Source organism: Oryctolagus cuniculus, chromosome 1 (genome assembly GCF_964237555.1).
Source record: "Oryctolagus cuniculus chromosome 1, mOryCun1.1, whole genome shotgun sequence".
NCBI lineage: Eukaryota > Metazoa > Chordata > Mammalia > Lagomorpha > Leporidae > Oryctolagus > Oryctolagus cuniculus.
The window spans coordinates 178,657,120-178,678,380 of NC_091432.1; the positions used below are offsets into that span (position 1 = coordinate 178,657,120).

Below are 21,261 nucleotides of genomic sequence, written 5' to 3' on the forward strand. Positions count from 1 at the left end.
TTTGGCAGTTAGAGTTTGTATATATGATCCCTGGGTCAGATTAGAATGATGCTTCACGGCCTGTAATTCTTTAGTAGCTTCCCATGGCTTCCTATGACAAAAATTGAATATTTAGCTGTAGAACCATTTTTATAACGAAAATACTATACAAAAGCTCATAAAAAATTAAAGCAAATTCCAGGTAAAAAAGGGTGGTTGGGATTCCATTAATTCAAGCTTTCTTCTTAAGTCCTCCATATCTTTATATAGCTGTATGAAACAGTGTATGTAAGTCATTTGCAAGGTTACAAGTCCTAGCTGTTTGGCTTATATAGACCTTTTTAAACCCTTCCATCATTCTCAATAGCACCTCATTTTCTACCTCTTGAATTTCTCCAACATGCTATTTTTTTCTGCTAATAATGTTCTTCACAGCACTGAATATTCATCTTTAATACCAGCTTCTTTTTTTTTTTTATTTTTTGACAGGCAGAGTGGACAGTGAGAGAGAGAGACAGAGAGAAAGGTCTTCCTTTGCCGTTGGTTCACCCTCCAATGGCCGCCGCGGCTGGCGCGCTGCGGCCGGCGCACCGCGCTGATCCGATGGCAGGAGCCAGGAGCCAGGTGCTTTTCCTGGTCTCCCATGGGGTGCAGGGCCCAAGCACCTGGGCCATCCTCCACTGCACTCCCTGGCCACAGCAGAGGGCTGGCCTGGAAGAGGGGCAACCGGGACAGAATCCGGCGCCCCGACCGGGACTAGAACCCGGTGTGCCGGCGCCGCTAGGCGGAGGATTAGCCTAGTAAGCCGCGGCGCCGGCCTAATACCAGCTTCTTTTTTAAAAAATTAAAAAAATTTTTGAAGGCCGTGTGACAGAGGGGGAGGGAGGGAATAAGGGAGAGAAGGAAGAAGATAGAGACAAAAACAGAGAAAGAAAGAGAAGAAAGGTCTTCTATGTGCTGATTCACTCCCCTAGTGACTGTAATGGCTGGGGCTGGGCCAGGCTGAAGCTAGGAGCCTGGAACTCCAGCTGGGTCTTCGGTATGGGTGTCGGGAACTCAAGTACTTCAGCCATTGTCTGCTACCTCCCAGGCATATTAGCAGGGAGTTGGGTCAGAAATGGAGTGGCAGGGACTTGATAAGGGAAAGTGTCATCCATAGTGGGGGCTTAACCTGTTGCACCACAAGGCCTGCCCCAATACTGCTTCTTTTTGAAACGCTTCTCCTTTTTTTTTTTTTTTTTTCTAGATAAGAAATTCGTTTCCAAGGGGAGTACATTCTGTGTGTTTATTTACATGTTAGTTCGGTTTTGAAGCCTGGCTCCATGTAAATTGTAGGCAAGTTACTTGAACTCTGTGCCTCAGTTTTCTCATTTGTAGAATGAGAATAATAGTATGTCTTACCACATGGAATTGTTAAGAAGACTAACTGCATTAATATCCGGCATAGAGTAGGTTTTCAGGCGGTGTTAGCTATTATTCTTTATGGCTTTGGCATAAATAGGCATACAAATATGTGTGTTAAATGAGTAAGTAAACACAAGACAGTCCCATCTTATGTTGAACTAAGATATTTAGGGTCGGCTCTAAAGCAAAAATGTTGGTTACTCAAGGTATCTTTAAGAATCCGTTGGGAAATCTAACAGGGAATATTTTAAGTTACTGGTGAAAAAATGATTAAACTGTTTTGATTACTTGTACTCCTTTAAGTCTGCCCAATTCAGTAAACTGTTTATATATATATATATATATATATATATATATTTAAAATCTGTTTATTTATTTGAAAGTCTGAGTTATACAGAGAGAGGAGGAGAGGCAGAGAGACAGAGAGGTCCTCCATCTGCTGGTTCACTCCCCAGATGGCCGTAATGGCCGGAGATGTGCTGATCAAGAACCAAGAGCCAGGAGTTTCCTCTGGGTCTCCCATGCAGATGCAGGGGCCCAAGCACTTGGGGCATCTTTTTTTTTTTTTTTTTTTGACAGGCAGAGTTAGACAGTGAGAGAGAGACAGACAGAGAGAAAGGTGTTCCTTTCTGTTGGTTCACCCCCAAATGGCCACTATGGCTGGCACGCTGTGGCTGGTGCGCTGCACTGATCTGAAGCCAGGAGCCAGGTACTTCCTCCTGGTCTCCCATTCTGGTGCAGGGCCCAAGCACTTGGGCCATCCTCCACTGCTTTCCCAGGCCACAGCAGAGAGATGGACTGGAAGAGGAGCAACTGGGACAGAATCTGGCGCCCCAACCGGGACTAGAACCTGGGGTGCCAGCGCTGCAGGTGGAGGATTAGCCAAGTGAGCTGTGGCGCTGGCCATTTGGACCGTTTTCTACAGCTTTCCTAGTCCATAGCATAGAGCTGGACCAGAAGTGGAACAGCTGGGAATTGAACTGGCACCCATATGGGATGCTGATGCTGCAGGCTACAGCTCTGGCCCCCATATTTGTTTTTATTCCCTTAAAATGTCCCTTTGGGAGGAGCAAAATTAGAGATGAAATAGTCTAAACAAATCCAAAATAGCCAGATTTTTTTTGATGTTGGAATCTGCAACCCTTTCTTTGGTTAGGTACCAAAAGAGATTGATTTGCATTCAGTGGCCAATTTGAAGAAAACTATGTTGGTTTTCAAAAACTACATGGAAAAATGCTTATGAAAACACTATGAATGGTTTTCAAATTTTCTTTGTACCAAAATAAACTTACCTTTTAATTCCATTTTTCATGACATTTTTGAAGTAACCTTGTGTGCTTTTTGTGTAAGAGAATCATTCTGTGTTCTGCCTTCTTGTTCATAGCATCAGAGATATGTGGGAAATGAAGACAGGCCTTATTGTTGCTGTTGGCTTTGTCTGTCTCATCTTTACAGGCTTACTGCGGGTAAATGTTTAGGACCTGGGATGGCACCAGAACTGCATTTCAGTTGTTGATCTCTATCCATTCTCTCTTGTTACCCCATTTTATCTCCTTCATCTCTTTCTGCTTTAGTATAATGTAATTCTTTTGAGTCAGATGCAATTCTGCTTTTGTATTTTTGACAAATAAATTTGAGTACTAATTCTTCCATTTCTATAACACTGTGAGATAGTCTGCATGGCATCAGTTATTTAAGAGAAGCATTTTTGAATCAAATGAGGCAGGAAAGTGTCTTTTACATAGTAACTAAGATCTTAACAGGATGAGGTAGCTACAAGTGCTGCATTCTGGAGCTTGATAGCTTGATGCACTGTTGTGATAGCCCCTGTTGTAAATATTTAAAAAGTTGAGATTACACTAGGCAGCCGAATTTCAAGATTTTTGGGAATGTTAAATACTATTATTGTTATTTTTAAAGGAAAGAGATACAAAGATCATTGCTTTTTCCAAACAGATTATTATAAATTTTTGATTAACATATAACACATGTACATCTTTATGGGGTACAATGTAATATTCACACACATGCACACAGCATCAGCTAATCATGCCATGCTAGAAGGCCCTCTATTTCCTTATCTTTCATTTGTATTTGAAGGCTCTATGCATTTCTCTTCCAGTTTTTTATGTAGTATATAGTATATTATTGTGACTTGTAGTCACTCCACTATATTGTGGGGCACTAGAACTTGTTATTTCTGTTTGACCCTGTTTTGATACTCATTATCCAATCTCCTCCTTTTATCCTCCCCCACCCTTCCTAGCCTCTGCTAATCACTATTCTAAATTCAGATCAACTTTTTTTTTTAAGTTTGCACATATGAGATAGAATATTTGATATTTTTCTGTGGCTGGCTTATTTCAGTTAATGTAGCGATCTCCAGTTCCATCCATTTAGCTGCAAATGTCAGGATTTCATTCTTGTTCATGGCTAAATAATATTCTTTTATGTATGTATACCATGTTTCTTTTATTGATATGTTGATGCTTTTTGAAAGATTAGAAAAAAACCAACATCCCAGTGTACCTTGAATAACATAAAATTCTATACTGTAATGGATTGCTACCCAATTCACAATTGGCAAGTATTTATTTTTAATTTTATTGGTACATTTAATAAATGATATTGATGTTATCTTCTTTTTTTTTAAACACTTATTTACTTATTTGAAAGTCAGAGTTACACAGAGAGAAGAGAGGCACGGGGTTGGTGTGTTTCCCATCTTATGGTTCACTCCCCAATTGGCCGCAACGACCAGAGCTGTACCTATCCGAAGCCAGGAGCCAGGAGCTTCCTCCGGGTCTCCCATAAGGGTGTAGGGGCCCAAGGACTTGGGCCATCTTCTACTGCTTTCCCAGGCCATAGCAGAGAGCTGGATCGGAAGTGGAGCAGCCAGGTCTCAAACCAGTGCCCATATGGGATGCCACAGCGCCAACCCTTTGATACTAGTTTCACAAAAGAGAACTTTAATCGTGCATTCTATGATCTTTGATTTTGAAAGTATATCATTATATAATACTAAAGTTATTACTGGACCGCCTTTCAGTATAAATAGAAGGCAGCTATTTAAATAGTCATTTTATAGAATTTGATAAATACTTGGAATATTTTTAAGAATTATCTATTTTATTTGAAGGGCAGGTAGGTGGGGGAGGGGAAGGGTGAAGAGAGAGAAAGAGAGAGAGAGAGAGAGAGAGAGAGAGAGATCAATCTTTGCCAAAAGGATGCAATGATTGGGACTAGTCTGGGCCAAAGCCATGAGCCTGGAGCACCATTGAGATCTCCTATGTGGGTGCAGGGACCCAAGTACTTGGTCCATCCTCCACTGCCTTCCCAGGTACGTTAGCAGAGAGCTGCATCGGAATCAGAGCAGCTGGGCCTTGAACCTGTGCTCAGATATGTGATGCCAGTATTGCAGGCGGCAGCTTAGCTTTCTGTGTCACAATGCCAGTCCCCAATAATTGAAATCTTGATGTTGTGTTTCTATGGAAATTTTCTAGTTAATGGGTTTTATGTAAAATCCAGAGATATGTTTACTGATACCACTAGGTTAAGCGAAAAGAGGAGAGTTTGGGTTCAGGAGAATGGGGCTCATACTTTGGTATAGACTAACATAGTTGTTATGTAATTTTGGGCAAGTTGCTTACTTTCTCTGATTCTTAGTTTACTCATGTGTAAAATATGCATGTTAATGCTGTCTACCTCACTGGATTATGAAGAATCAAACGAGATCTAATCCACTTTTAGAGTGGATGGATGATGATGGGGATTATGGTACTTAGTTATCACTGCAGTAATTTTTCCACCAGGGATTGTAGGATGACTAGCAGCAGTTGTATGGAGAATAACTGAACATGTAGTGTAAGGCAGGCGTTGTTTTAAGCATTGTAGAACAGGCCTTTTGCCTCCAGGTAAAGGAGGAGTTCTCCACATAGTGAAGTTAGTAAATGTTTGCTGTTCAGATTGCTTTTCCCTGTGTATAAACTTATAAAGTTAATCAAAACATAATGCACAAAAATTCATCCAATTAGTAATTTTAAGATTAAACTCAAACTTCATTTCATTTATATTTAAGTCTAAAGTAACCAAAACTAATTTTTCCAATTTTAAATGTGATGTTTAGATTCTCTTAAATGAGAGAATGATATACTCAGCTGGTACTTGGTATAGTTTCATCAAAATAAGTTAATTTATAACATATTCAAGTTAAATTCTATATTACAATGAAAATACTAATGTGAGGGCATTTTAACTATGAATAGCCATACCTACCCTATGATTCAATTATGTAACCAAAAGAATTCTTGAAATTGAACAATTCATTCAAAATACTCTATTTAAATCTTAGGAACATGAAAATCATTATAAATTATTCAGATTTTTTTCAAATCCTTCTACAGTTGTTTTGGGTAATTCTGACATGATTTTAAATCAGCACTGAAATTCTAAATGATAGTTTTTTACAACTGGATTCATAGTTTGACTCATTTAAAATATTACCACGGAATTTAGCAATTGTTTGGGCTTCTACATAGTTAGGATTGTCCACTAAGTGAACGTTTTGGAATCTGCTGATTAGTTTGTAGCTGATAAAGACCAACAGAAGAACCTAGGTATATTATATCCCCTCAAATTTCTTAGGTATTCGTTGGAAGAACATAGAGGGTCTTATAAGAGTTGATTGTATTATAGTTGCAGTACTATGCTTGTCCCCTGCAAGTAGTTTCTGACTCACGAGGTCTGCAGTGCTGCCAAATGAGGTTTGCTTTAAATTCTAAGCAAACATTACTGCCGACTCACCATGTGTCATGATGAATTTAGCTTCCATTTAGTTATTTTGTATTTTCTGAGTATATTTCCAAGGAAGAAGTCTCTCAACATTCTGTTTACTGTCTCCCCTTTTTGCCATTTATGATGTGTTTTAAATATTTCTCTCCACTTACCTCCTTATACAACACTTTAGTGTTCCTTGAAGAGTTCTGTGGTTTATATGTGAGGCATAGACCAAACAGCGTTCAATTTGTTTTGGACCCTCTTATAAGGTTCCTTTGCATTCTATTATATTTTACTTTTTTTTTAAAAAAAGATTTATTTTATTTATTTGAAAGTCGGAGTTACAGAGAGAGAGAAGGAGAGGCAGAGAGAGAGAGAGAGAGAGAGAGAGAGAGAGGAGAGAGAGGTCTTCCATCCGCTGGTTCACTCCCCAATTGGCCGCAATGGTGGGAGCTGCACTGATCCAAAGCCAGGAGCCAAGAGCTTCTCTGGGTCTCCCACATGAGTGCAGGGGCCCAAGGACTTAGGCCGTCTTCTGCTTTCCCAGGCCGTAGCAGAGAGCTGGTTTGGAAGTGGAGCAGCCAGGACTTGAACCAGTGCCCATATGGGATGCCAGCACTGCAGGTGGCAGCTTTACCCACTATGCCACAGCACCGCCCCCACCCATGCATAGTTTTTAAAACCACATATATTTTCCATGTACCTTTTTAAAAAAGATATATTTATTTATTTGAAAGGCAGAGTTACAGAGAGGCAGAGATAGAGAGACAGAGAGAAGTCTTTCATCCTCTGGTTCACTCCCTAGATGGCCACAATGGCTGGAGCTGCACCGATCCGAAGCCAGAGCCAGGAGCCTCTTCCAAGTCTCCCATGCAGGTGCAGGAGCCCAAGCACTTGGACTGTCTTATGCTGCTCTCCCAGGCCATAGTAGAGAGCTGGATTGGAGTGGAGTAGCCAGGACTTGAACTGGAACCCATATGGATGCTGGCACTGTAGGCAGCGACTTTACCTGCTATGCCACAGCACCGGCCCCTCATGTACTTTTTCAAGACCCCTGGTATGCATAATGTTTAAACTTTATTTGTACCCAAAAGCTATCTTTTAATTTCATATTTATATATATATGTCCATATATATGTCTATATATGTAAATAGTGAGACAGAAATAGTAGAGAAACTCATAAGTTGTCACATAAGAAGATAACTAAGAATTGTACAAGATTGTATTCAAATTATTCATATATTTGATATTGACTGAAATTAATTCATGTATTAATTGTACCATGTACCAACATCTTTTACTGTGACATATTTATTATAAATTATCTAATTGCTGATCTCGCAGATTTTTGAGCTTTTATAAAATAATGGAACTATCTTCAGAAAGTTCATAGAAAATGAGTATGATGAAAAGCTGTTTAGATTTCACATTTTTTTGTACAAAAATAGACATCTTTTAATTCCATTTGCCATGAACTTCTGAAAGTACCCTAGTATAATTCTTTCATTTCAACCTTGACTTGTTTACCTCTCCCTGCTTAAATTTGATGATTTTATCATTTTAACTTTCTGTGTGGTAAACCTGCACAGTTTGGTTCACCCATCAGCCACTCAATTCTTACTATATTTTTTAGCTGTCACATTATAGGGCTGCTCATGGCATTATTTCCTTTTCCAGCATTGCTTTTAGAGCCTTGAGATATGTAATCTAATTTATTGCAATCTAGAAATATTTATTCAAAAGTTAGTCATCCATCAGTAAATTTAGTATTTTTGTAAATGTTATACTCTTGTTTCTCCCCAACCAGAGAAATATAGCTTAGTTCTTTATAACACTTGTGCTGTTGCCTTTCATTTTGTATGACTGACTTTTTCTACCAAATTGAATAAGCCATTAGCTTTTAGTCTATAGGAGTGTGGATCCATAGATATTTCCCATCAGACAAAAGAAAATCTATAAAAGTGTTATCTCCTGGGGCTTGGTCTTCCTACTGGCCTAATGGCCTATCATTGTAATCTTGTACCCTCTGAGAAAGAACTCTGTTGGATGATTACCTTGACATCCAGAAATATTAGAGAGGTATGCACATCTTTTTGGATAACTTTAGCTTTTATGCTCTGTTGTATTAATTAATCAAGTATTCTGATTCATGGAATTCAGTTCATAATTTTTTTTTTTAATTTTTTTTATTTTTTTGACAGGCAGAGTGGACAGTGAAAGAGAGAGAGAGAGAGAGAAAGGTCTTCCTTTTTGCCGTTGGTTCACCCTCCAATGGCCGCCGCGGCCGGCGCGCTGCGGCCGGCGCACCGCGCTGATCTGATGGCAGGAGCCAGGAGCCAGGTGCTTTTCCTGGTCTCCCATGGGGTGCAGGGCCCAAGCACCTGGGCCGTCCTCCACTGCACTCCCTGGCCACAGCAGAGGGCTGGCCTGGAAGAGGGGCAACCGGGACAGAATCCGGCGCCCCGACCGGGACTAGAACCCAGTGTGCCGGCGCCGCTAGGCGGAGGATTAGCCTAGTGAGCCGCGGCGCCGGCCATAATTTTTTTTATTTTTAAAACTTTTATTAAATGAAATTGTAAACTTTGTGTTCGAGGGTATTTTAGAAAGTTTATAGGACATGGAATTAAAAGATAAGTTCATTTTAGGGGCCACCATCATGACGTAGCGGCTTAAGCCACTGCCTGTGATACTGGCATCCCACGTGGGCCCTGGTTTGAGTTCTGGCTGCTCCACCTGTGACCCAGGTCCCTGCTAATGCACCTGGGAAAGCAACGGGAGATGGCCCAGGTGCTTGGGCATCCATATGGGAGACCTGGATGAAGCCCCTGGCTACTGGCTTTGGCCTAGCCTAGCCCTGGCTATTGTAACTGGTTGGGGAGTGAACCAGCGTTAGATTTCTCTTTCTGTCTCTCCCCCTCTCTCTAACTCTACCTTTCAAATAAATAACTAAATCTTTTTTAAAAGATCATCTTTGGTGCAAAACATTTTGAAATCTATGGCCAATTTTTTATAATATAAATTTCCATTAGCTTTTTGAAGATCTGTCATATGCATGGATGTCAAAATATTTTTGCACCAGAATAAACTTATCTTTTGATTCTATTTTCTACAAACTTTTTAAAGTACTCTTTTTTTTTTTTTTACTTTTTTCTTGTATAGTTTTAAATTAGAGTTTGTTGAAATAATTAGACATATAATATTTGGAAAGCCATGATGCTTTGGTTAGGTTTTCTTGTTTTAAAGAACTTCAAAATAAAAGACCACCCACTGGTGATGGTTTTACAACTCTGAATAAAATAAAACCCACTGAATATTGTGGAATGAATGGTGCAATATGTGAACTGTATCTCAATAAACCTGTTAGTTTTAAAATTTTCCATTGCAGAATATGTTTTCACTGGTACAAAATAATTTCATTTTATGTTCACAATTTACTTTTAAAAATTATTTGCCATAATAATCATTTAAAGTTTAGAAATAGATATGACTTAAAAATAATTTGTGTTCAAATTCCATAATAATAGATGTTTTTATAGAAACTTCTGAAACCATAGGAAAGATAAAGGAAATTTAAATGTGTAGGTTTTATATTTTTAAATTACTTTTAAAAATATTTATTTGAGAGAGAGCATTACAGATGGTGAGAGGGAGAGACAGAGAGAAAAGTCATCTATCCGCTGGTTCACTTCCCCAGATAGCCACAATGGTCAGAGCTGAGCCGATCCAAAGCCAGCAGTCAGGAGCTTCTTCTGGGTCTCCTACATGGGTGCGGGGGCCCAAGCATTTAGGCCATCTTCTGCTGCTTTCCCAGGCCGTAGCAGAGAGCTGGATTGGAAGAGGAGCAGCCGGGACACAAACCAGTGCCCTTTTGGGATACCTGTGCTACACGCAGAGAATTAACATACTGCACCACAGCCTTGGCCCCGGGTGTAGGTTTTAATATTCACTTTTACCATGTTTTTTATTCCTAATCTTTTTTTCTATAATCACTTGACTACTTCCTTTGTATCCATACCTGTTCTGCTGAATTTCAGTAGCTTTTCATGATCAGTTTAGGAGAACAATCAGATATAAGTTTTTTTTGTAGTTTAGTAAATGCATTGGCTGTCTTCTGCACTATCAGAAGTACACATGAAGGGGAGCATAGCATCATTATATAAAAATGAATACAATGAAGATATTGCCTGTTAGTTTTGAAAATACAGTTTGCTATTACAGAATTATAAAATTTTACTTTAAATCAGTTCATATTTAAAATGAAAACTGGAGTCTTTGATAAATAGTATTGTGACACTGGTTCTTATGTAGGTAGAATATTTTTCCATCTTTTAAAAGAAGCTTGTTATCATATTTAGCATTAATTTTCTAAGAGCTAAAATTGTTCACAACACTGTTTAAAGATAAATTCAGTATCAGGCTTTGAATTTATTATTATTTTTTTGGTAAATATTAAGACCCAAGTACAAAATTAGGGCTGTATTGTGGATTAAGTGAAGTATCTCAAGGCTGTGCTGTTCTGATAACTGAACCCGAAGTGACCTTTCTCAGACACAATTACAGAGCTGTATGTTTTTCCTTTAATTTCATCAGGGGTTTAATTAGTATACAAATAAAACTTCCCTTATCTTCCTTTCTACCTAATTGGCTTGTCTTCGCTTATATATGAAGTATGTGAAAGTGGGCTGTAATTAGGGTGACCGTGTTAACCTTTTTTCCTCAAATGTACTGTTGCCTAAAGGCCTCAAGGCCTAAAAACAGTGCTTTGGATTATTGCTTTGCAATCACTATGGCTGTCCCACAGGTTTTCTCATGAGCAGAAGGGCTTTGGGTGCTGCAGGTTCCCACTGCTTAACAGGATCTTCATTCTTCTCCCCACTAAATGTTTATTGATTATCTCGCTGTTCCAGGCTCAGCCTCCAACAACTTAATATCAGGTGACAGTCAGGAGAGTTCTCCAAGTAATTAGAGTTGAGCATTGGGGGAACAATTAGGAGCAGAGTTATTAAACTTGATTTATCCTATTCTCTCCTGAACAGTTTCTTGGATATCAGAACATCACACTTTCACAATCTACCCTGGTTGAGAAATTAGTGGCTAACCTGCTGCTTATCATTGTTGCCTTGCTGCCTAGAGGCACACCAAGACTCTGGGTCTCAGTCATTCACTTGAAAAATATTGGAGTCCATCAAGTTTATCATGGGTTTTAATTAGATCAATCTGAGGAAAGAAAAGCTGAACTTAAAAATTTATATATGACATATATTATATATGATACAGATAAATATGTAAACACGATACACACATATTTTTCTTTAAAGCTTAGTGTTAGAATTTTTGAAGATTCTACTTTTGTACTCAAAGGTGATTATTAGTGATAAAATATTCTCAAATCACATTTTGTATCTTGGTGTTTTGTATATACCCCTATGAACCTTAGGAAACACTGAAGTTTATGCCCCTCAGGTTTTAAAATGAATATTCTCTCATAAATTAAATAATTATACTCTTTCTCCCCATGCTATACTATCTCTTAATTTTCATACTCCAGGAAATATGATTTATTTCATTTTGTTCACTCTACTTTTTGTTCCTTTTCTATGTTCCTGAAATAGTGTTACCTTTAGAAGAATTTGATGGCTCCCTGACTTGCTCCTAAGAGTTGAAATTAAAGGAGGAAAACAAGCTTTAGATATATAGTAGAAATTCTAATCAAAGAGCTATATTTTATTTGAAATTATATCATAGGATTGCTGAAAGGTCAGATGTGGTTTTATAATGATCTAAAGGCAAAGGTTCTTTCAGAGCGGACCAATGAGCTTCAGTCCCCTTACAGAGATGCACACCTTGTCATTAAGAATTACTGAGCAAGAGAATTTGAATGGATTGGCACAACTGTATTATTTCTGTTCAAAAAGGAATTCAGGCTTTATGCATAACTGGTGGTAGATCATTAGTTTTATTCTCATGTCTGAAAAAAGCATTTTTTATTGCCAGAAAGATGTCAGAAATACTTTAAAAAGACTCAAAAATTTTTTAAATGAAGAAATTAGTGCATTTAAATATCTTAGTTAATACTGGCACAAAACTAGTTGGTTTATTATGTATTTAAGAAATCTGTTCTTTGTCATGTTTTAAAAGTTGATTTGAATCAATGATTGTTTCCATAGTGAAATTTCTTGAAGTTATGCCAATACTAAAGATTTAAAATAAATAATAAATAATCGCAGCTTGCCTATGTTTAATTTTTTGACATGTATTTGATAGCACCTTAACTGTTTGAAAAGTGAATAATTGAATTTAAAAACTTTTAACATTTTAAAATACCTGGTTTGGATGATTACTTTCAATTCATCAGCATTTAGAGTAAATTGACTGTTTTAGTTGCACGTAGGCATCTCAAGTTTTTTTTTCTTAATACAACTTGTGAAGCATTAAAAGATGACTGTTGGAAGAGTTTTATGCATGAAATTATAGCATTTTGCTTATATGCTACTGAAATTTTGAAGGACAATAGTGGTTGTTCTGAGCAGAAAGAAAAAATTATGGATATACAGTGGATTATTTAAACTCACTGTCCAACAGATACAATAAAAGCTGTTTGAAAATGTTATTTTAGAAATTTTGTGGGCAAAAGAATGAATGGTTTTGTTTGTTCTATGATATCCTCTTATCCCTATACAATTTTGCATCCTGATATTTTAAATGAGGTCTAGAAAACACTCCATTACATTGTGAATATCTGATTCTAAGACCTTCAACATAAACTTTGAAGATAAAATTATACAATTACATTTTGAAATTTTTCCTGAGTATTTCAGATGAAAACAAATAGCAGATATCAGTGAACATATTTCATAATTTTTGACAAGAAAAATATTTGTGGAACATGAATAATTCTGAATCAAGTGCTTTCTATAACTTTGTTAGTTGAAACATATTGATCACATCTGTGTTGCTATCCTTGACATGCAAGTTATTTTCTGGGAAGCAAGTGGATTTTACTTTGCAATCCAGTTTATTTGTTCACTGAGATATCAGTAGCAATCTAACTATTACAGATATATGTATAAAGAAAACAGTGGCACTTTTAAATCTCTTGTAGGTAACCTAGTCCTGGTACACACTATTGGCTTATGATAGTTCCTTAACTCTAGTTCTGTTCACAGTTAAACAGGCTAACAATTTGATGTTTTCTTCTCTAAAATCTTTATTTTCTCATTATCGAAAAAAAAAATAACCTGAGATTTCTAAAATCAGACATTTCTAGTAAAATGTGATTTATTTGCCATGAAATATTTTAAAAAATAACAGTTGTATTTTGTAGCTAAATATTTCATAAATCTTACCAGTTTTATCATTTTTAATTATTAAATATGTAAAATTTTTTCAGAAAATGTGTTAAACCTTGATGTGTAATGACCCAAGTCTACTTCTCAGTCAGTCTGTATTCTTCTTTGTTTAATAGCCTATGGCATAAATTGAAGTTAATTATCAGGGCTGACAAGTAACTCTGTTTTCTGTCTGCTTGCAGAGTCTCTCCGAGGCAAAGATGGAGCTGAGAAGAAAAGATCAATCTCTGCGTCAGCTCAATAGACATCTTACCCAGCTGGAGCAGGACAAGCGTCGACTGGAGGAGAACATCCATGATGCAGAGAGTGCCCTCCGCATGGCAGCCAAGTGAGCGTTTGGACCTTGGGGAGATCACTTAAAACAGACAAAAGATCAATTCTTACTTTCATGCTCCGGGTTTTAGCCCTGGATAATACAGTGTTAGAAAACAAAAGTACAGCTGTCTCTCTTTGAAATTCTCTGTTATATCCTCAAAAGAAGAAAACTCTTAACTCAACATACTAAATGTATATTTTATTGAGAAGCCTCAGAAAAGTATAAACTTCCACATAACCTCTCATTGTATGCATTTTGAACTCTATTGTAGTGTTGCATGTTTGAAACCATGTTTTCATTAAATGTGAAGTTTAAGACTATTTACAAGTATTGCATGGTGTCTTCTGTAACATTCTTTTTCTGCCCCACCACTCCCAAATTTTGCTCTGCCTACATTATAATATACAAATATTGCTAGTAATATTTCCATAGGGAAATGTTGGTATACAATTAACATGTGAATAGTAACATTTAAAACACGCAGAAAAGCGTATTGATCATGGGAAATTCTTTCACTTTTATAGGTATATATTCTGAAGTGTTACATAAAAAATACATACAGTTCTCAGAGTGGATAACTACATAAATGTGATGGGAGCATTTTTTTACTTTTACCCAGTAATCAAGTTGACATACCCTGTGAAGTTCACGTTGAACAGTTCTCTTGGGCATTTTTATTTGTTCCCCACATTAAACTTCACAGAATAAGAGAGTCCTTTGTACAACAGCATGGCTTAAAGAATGCCTACTTAATGATTAAAGAAACATTTAATTTTAGTAAACTCAATGTTTTCTAAATATGGAAATTTAAATTCTTGTACTTGTGGAAAATAAAATATTAATTAAAATCATTTTGAGGCAAGCTTGTTAAGCATAAAATATTTTGAAATATGGATGTCATCTGTAAATCACAAAACAGGATGTCTGTGATCTTAGGACATCCATGAGCTTTGCCACTGGGTTGTGGCAATGCTCAAGCTTAATGAAAAGATGGATTGACATGAGGCCCAAATACTGGCATGTTTGCATAGCCACCAGTGATTATTTTGAAAGTTGTAAATACTGCTGTATTAAGTGAATGTAGTTTGTCAGTTTTTAAAATATAAATTTGACTAAATCCATTTTTGTTGCAAAAATTCAACAGTCTCAATTTCCTCATATCAAGTTAGAGGCTTAGCCTAGATAATTGTAGTCAGCATTCTCAGAAAACTCTGAGATGAATGAAACCAGAGTTAAAAAAAAACCTCTCAATACATATTGTGTTTTCAAATCAGAGCTGTTAATTCAGGAATTTTTTTTTTTTTTTTTGACAGGCAGAGTGGACAGTGAGAGAGAGAGACAGAGAGAAAGGTCTTCCTTTGTCATTGGTTCACCCTCCAATGGCCTCCGCGGATGGCAGGAGCCAGGTATTTATCCTGGTCTCCCATAGGGTGCAGGGCCCAAGCACTTGGGCCATCCTCCACTGCACTCCCTGGCCACAGCAGAGAGCTGGACTGGAAGAGGGGCAACCGGGACAGAATCCGGCACCCCAACTGGGACTAGAACCCTGTGTGCTGGCGCAAGGCGGAGGATTAGCCTAGTGAGCCGCAGCGCCGGCCAAATTCAGGAATTTGATGTGTCTATGATCTATGTCCATAGGCACATGTTCTTATAAAGTTAAAGCTAACTTGAAATTTGTAGAACTAATATATTATTTACAGTTTTCAATTAAGAGTATAACATTAAATTTTTGTCTTTAGCATTTTCACTCAAACTTTTTATATTATGAAGATTAAATTCAATATACAAGGCTGATGGAAGAAACTAGTAACTACTTATTCCTAGTTAATATATATTATGTGTATATATTATTGCAGAAAAGACTATAGAAAGAAAAATATTACTTTGCATCATAAAGCATTTATAATATACCCTCACCACTATGATTTTTTTAAAGACTTATTTTAGTTATAGGGCCAGTGCTGTGGCATGGAGTTAGGCTACCGCCTGTGGCACTGGAATCCCATATAGGTGCCAGTTTGGATCCTGTCTGCTCTACTTCTGATCCAGCTCCCTGCTGGTGTGCCTGGGAGAGCAGTGGAGGATGGCCCAGGTACATGAGACCCTGCACACATGTGGGAGACCCAGAAGAAGCTCCTGGCTTCAGACTGGCCCAGCCTTGGCCATTATGCCCATTTGGGGAGTGAACCAGCAGATAGAGGATCTCTCTGCTCCTCCCTTTCTCTGTGGTTCTGCCTTTGAAATAAATAAATGAATCTTAAAAAAAAAGAGAAATCAGTCTCAAAAATGAAAACAAAACAATAAAGATTAATTTTATTTATTTGGAAGACAGATTTGCAGAGAGAGAGACAGAGAGGTAGGGTTGGGAGAGAGATCTTCCAACCACTGGCTCACACCCCAAATGGCCTTAACAGTCAAGGCTGGGCCTGCTAAAGCCAAGAACTTCATCCTGGTCTCCTATATGGATACAGAGGCTTAAGTACCTGGGCCATCTTCCGCTGCTTTCCTGGGTGCATTAGCAGGAAGCTGGATTGGAACTGGAGCAGCCAGCCAAGACTTGAACCAGTGCCCAAATGAGATGCCAGCGTCACAGGCAGTGGTTTTACCAGCTATGCCACAATGCTGGTTCCCACAACTATGATATTAACTCTTTAACCTTTGTAAAACATTTTCTACTTTTAAAACTTCATATCACTTACCTCTACCTTCCCCCTGGTACCCCCCCCCCCAATTTAAGACAGGCAACATAATTGAAAATAGAGTCAAATGTGGAAATATACCAGTGAATATGGTTAGGTTTTATTTTTTTAAATGGAGAAAAATGATAGCCAACCCTTATTTTTCTATAGTAGTGATGTAGACTAAAATATTTAACAGTTTTAGAAAGGCTTAGATTTTACCAACACCTTATCTTTTTTTCAATTTTTTTCTAGAGACAAAGAATGTGTTGCCAATCACATGAGAACAGTAGAAAATATGCTTCATAAGGTATTATAATTTTTTAAAATACTGTTCAATTTCTCTTATGACACTTCTAGTTATTTTGGTTAACTGCAAAATAATTTAGTTTATAAATTTAAAAAATAAATGAACAAACTGTACTTTGCAGATAACTGAAAATTTTCTTCAGATAATGCTACAGTATATACATTTTTTTCAGAATTTACTTTAGGTACTTGATAAAAGCATGAAAACAGTGGTTTCCTCAAACTGGTAAAATTGTACTTGAATTATTTGTGGTCTTTGCTAAATGAACCAGAGGTCATTAAGAATCTCACATGTCTCATAATGATAAAATCTTTGACCACATTGTGTAACCTCTTACCACTCTTAAGCCAACTGTCTTATATAGAGAGACACAATGTATTTTAATTGGCAATAGTCATATACCTTAACTAGGCAATAATATTATTCAAATTGAAATTTGCCTTCTTATTTATAAGAATATGTTCTTAAAGTGTAAATTTAACATTTAATAATATTCTGTTTTTAAACTTATTTTTATGTGTGATAACTGTGACTTTTTTTTTTTTTTTTGACAGGCAGAGTGGACAGTGAGAGAGAGAGACAGAGAGAAAGGTCTTTCTTTGCCATTGGTTCACCCTCCGATGCCTGGTGCGGCGGCCGGCGCACTGCAGCCGGCGCACCACGCTGATCCGATGGCAGGAGCCAGGTACTTCTCCTGGTCTCCCATGGGGTGCAGGGCCCAAGCACTTGGGCCATCCTCCACTGCACTCCCTGGCCACAGCAGAGAGCTGGCCTGGAAGAGGGGCAACCGGGACAGAATCCGGCGCCCCGTGACTTTTAATTTGTAGTGATAAGCAACATAAGGGTATTATTAGTGAAAATTTATTATTCAACTATAAATTTTTTAAATGTTTACTTATTTATTTGAAAGGCAGAGTTACAGAGAGGCAAAGAGAGAGAGAGAGAGAGAGGTATTCCATCTACTGGTTCACTCCCCAAATGGCCGCAGTGGCCGGAGCTAAGCCAATCTGAAGCCAGGAGCCTGGAGCTTCTTCTGGGTCTCCCACATGGGTTCAAGGGGCCCAAAGACTAGGGCCATCTTCTACTGCTTTCTCAGGCCATAGCAGAGAGCTGGAACAGAAGTGGAGCAGCCAGGACTCCAACTGGCTGGCTGGTGTGGGATGCCAGCACTGCAGAATGCAGCTTAATCTACTATGCCACAGCACTGGTCCTCAATTATACATTTTGTTACCACTCTATTCCAAATTCAAAGATGAATTAATTACTTCACCATTTAAAAGTAGAGAAATATGGCCGGTGCCGGGGCTCACTAGGCTAATCCTCCGCCTTGCGGCGCCGGCACACTGGATTCTAGTCCCGGTCAGGGTGCTGGATTCTGTCCCGGTTGCCCCTCTTCCAGGCCAGCTCTCTGCTGTGGCCAGGGAGTGCAGTGGAGGATGGCCCAAGTGCTTGGGCCCTGCACCCCATGGGAGACCAGGAGAAGCACCTGGCTCCTGCCATTGGATCAGCGCGGTGCACCGGCTGCAGCGCAGCGGCCGCGGCGGCCATCGGAGGGTGAACCAATGACAAAGGAAGACCTTTCTCTCTGTCTCTCTCTCTCTAACTGTCCACTGTGCCTGTAAAAAAAAAAAAGTATAGAAATGTTATTTATGTGTTTCTGTTATTGTATATCAGACAATTGGTTAGATAAGTAAAAATATAGTTCTTTTAAGATATGTATAATTTATTAATAAATCATACTTAGAATAATTTGGGGAATCAAATTTATTTTATAATATAATTTCATAACTCTTAAAATATCATAAAACTATTTCTTTTAAGGAGATATTAAATAACCTTTGCAAGCTAATATTTAATTCATTTTTAATATTTTGAAAACCCTAGACTTCTGTATTAATTTTTACTTTAAAAGTAACTAGCATTATTTCATATAACCAAAAGCATTTTGAAAAATAACCAATATTTTATTCTATTTATTTATTTATTTAGGCTCTTTTATTCTGTTTCTTTGAAACTACGATTTTTCCTCCTCCCAATTTATAGGGTTGGTCAATCATTTAAATATATTCACATCAAATCTATGTACTGCAGAGACATCTTTGATTAGATTTTTGCAGTTGGTAAAACATTGTAAGAGAACTCGGTTATATCAGAAACATGTATGTTTATGGTATACTTTTTTATACAGTTAATGTGTACTTTGATGTCAGGAAAAGCCATAATTAATATAAAATATTAATATTATACTTTCTCTTTTCCTTATGAAAATTGAGAAATAAATATTTTAAATCTAATAGAGACAGATTGCCTCGGTATGATTATAATGATAAAGTTATTCAGTAGTAGTTGTCTTTTGTTTTTCTTTTTTTTTCTTTAAAGATTTATTTATTTATTTGAAAGGCAGAGTTTCAGAGAGGCAGAGACAGAGAGAGAAAAAGGTCTTCCATCTGCTGGTTCACTCCCCCAAATGACTGCAATGGCTGGAGTTGGGCTAATCCAAAGCCTGGAATCTGGAGCTTCCTCCAGGTCTCCCACATGGGTGCAGGGGCCCAAGGACTTGGGCCATCCTCTACTGCTGTCCTAGGCCATAGCAGAGAGCTGAATCAGAAGAGGAGCAGCCTGGACTCAAACCGGCGCACATATGGGATGCTGGCACTGCAGGTGGCAGCTTCACGCACTATGCCACAGTGCAGCCCCTGTCTTTTATTTTTCAAGGCTTATGGAAAGAAAGATGTCTGTGAAATGGCCTATAACCACTGTAGGTTTTTCTTTACTTTTCTTCTTTCTTTCTCTCTCTCTCTCTCTCTTTTTTTTTTTTTTTTTTTTTTAGAGAGACTGTGAGAAAGCCAAAACCTCTATTTACTGGTTCACTTCACAGATGCCCACAACAACTGGTGGTTGTATGAGGCTGAACCTGAGGGCCAGGAATGCGATCCTTATCACCCTTGTGGCTGGCAAGAACTCAGTTACTGAATCCATCACTGCTGCCTCCCAGGGTCTGCATTCCCAGGGAGCTGGGATCAGGAGCTGAATCAAGGATTCGGCCCAGGTATTCTGGTGCGGGACGTAGGTGTCCCAGTTGGCCTGATCACTGTGAGGCCCGGTGCCTGTTCTGAGCTGTGGCAGTGTAGATTTACTTTTGCTTTATGACCTCTTTCCCCTTCAGATTTCATAGTTAATCATTTTTGTTACTTTCTGTGGAAATTTCTATTTATTTAGTGATTTTTAACCATGAAATGAAAATTTAGAAGAGGCTAATTGAGAGTTAGAGCTGATTCTCCTCTCTATACAGTATGAGTGAGAGTGAACGGATAAGTAAGAAAGTGACCCAGACTCTCTCCAAAATTCTCAGTGAGGTACAGTATGCATGTCTTCATGCTACAGTTTACAGAGTCATTCTTCTGGCTACACTGGACTTTTTAATAGGAATTTTGCTGTCTTGGAGAGACAAAAAGAGTACAGAAGGAGCATCCAAGCTGTTTCAAGGTCAGTAAAAATGACTGTGACTACTTTTTTTTTTTTTAAGATTTATTTTATTTATTTGAAAGACAGAGTTGCAGAGAGAGGTAGAGACAGAGAGAGAGGTCTTCCATCTGCTGGTTCCCTCCCTAGATTGCCACAATGGCCGGAGCTGTGCCGATATGAAGCCAAGAGCAAGGAGCTTCTTCTGGGTCTCCCATGCGGGTGCAGGAGCCCAAGGACTTGGGCCATCCTCCACTGCTTTCCCAGGCCGTAGGAGAGAGCTGGATTGGAAGAGGAGCAGCCGGGACTAGAACCGGCGCCCATATGGAATGCTGGCACTTCAGGCCAGGGCTAAATTTAACCCACTGCACCACAGCACCAGCCTTATGTGGCTACTTTTAAACTCATCATCAAAGTTTACTGTGCATGTTCAAATAGTACAGCTATTTATGTTTCTTATTTCTTTAACACATGCCTTTTCATCATATATATTAGTTCTAAAAATAATTTTTGCCTGCTGACTTGAGTTTTGATATTAATTTCTGACACAACAAACAAAAGAACTTGTTTTCATGTACACATTACTTCTTTTCTTGCATTTTAAAGAATTTAAGTTGAAAATATTTGTTTTAAGAAAAGCAAATACATTTTATTGATACTAGTTAATTTTTAAAATTTGACACATTCCATTTAAGTGTTTAGTTCCTAGTACTAGCAGCTGACTAGATATTATTTTTGAAAAGCTTTTTTTTTTTCCATTTTATTTGAAAGGCGGGAGAGAGAAAGCAAGAGTGAGAACACACTCACCAGACAACCAGAAAGAGATCTCTCATTCCCAAATGCTTACAATAGCTGAGGCTGGACCAGGGTGAAGCCAGGAGCCTAGATTTCCAACTAGGTAGGCCACATTGGTGGCAGGGACCCAAGTATTTGAGCTGCCATATGCTGCCTCCCAGAACACATTAGCAGGAAGCTGGATTCTAAGT

The 21,261-nt window shown here is 38.1% G+C and overlaps 1 protein-coding gene across 20 annotated transcripts in view; it reads left to right on the forward strand.

Annotated features, from left to right (window-relative positions):
• Window positions 1–21,261, forward strand: part of CCDC171 (coiled-coil domain containing 171) — a 395,951-nt gene that overhangs the window by 252,380 nt on the left and 122,310 nt on the right. For 19 of the 20 annotated variants that reach the window (XR_011380113.1, XM_051845352.2, XM_051845399.2 and 16 more), the window contains 2 exons: window positions 13,692–13,837; window positions 16,759–16,813. Coding sequence is in view for 19 of the 20 variants with exons in the window: in XM_051845352.2 (XP_051701312.2) it covers window positions 13,692–13,837; window positions 16,759–16,813 (201 nt within the window). In the remaining variant the exon portion in view is untranslated. Of the gene's footprint in view, window positions 1–6,964; window positions 7,117–13,691; window positions 13,838–16,758; window positions 16,814–21,261 lie in introns of those variants that run through there. The other variant, XM_070052497.1, reaches the window with a different exon arrangement.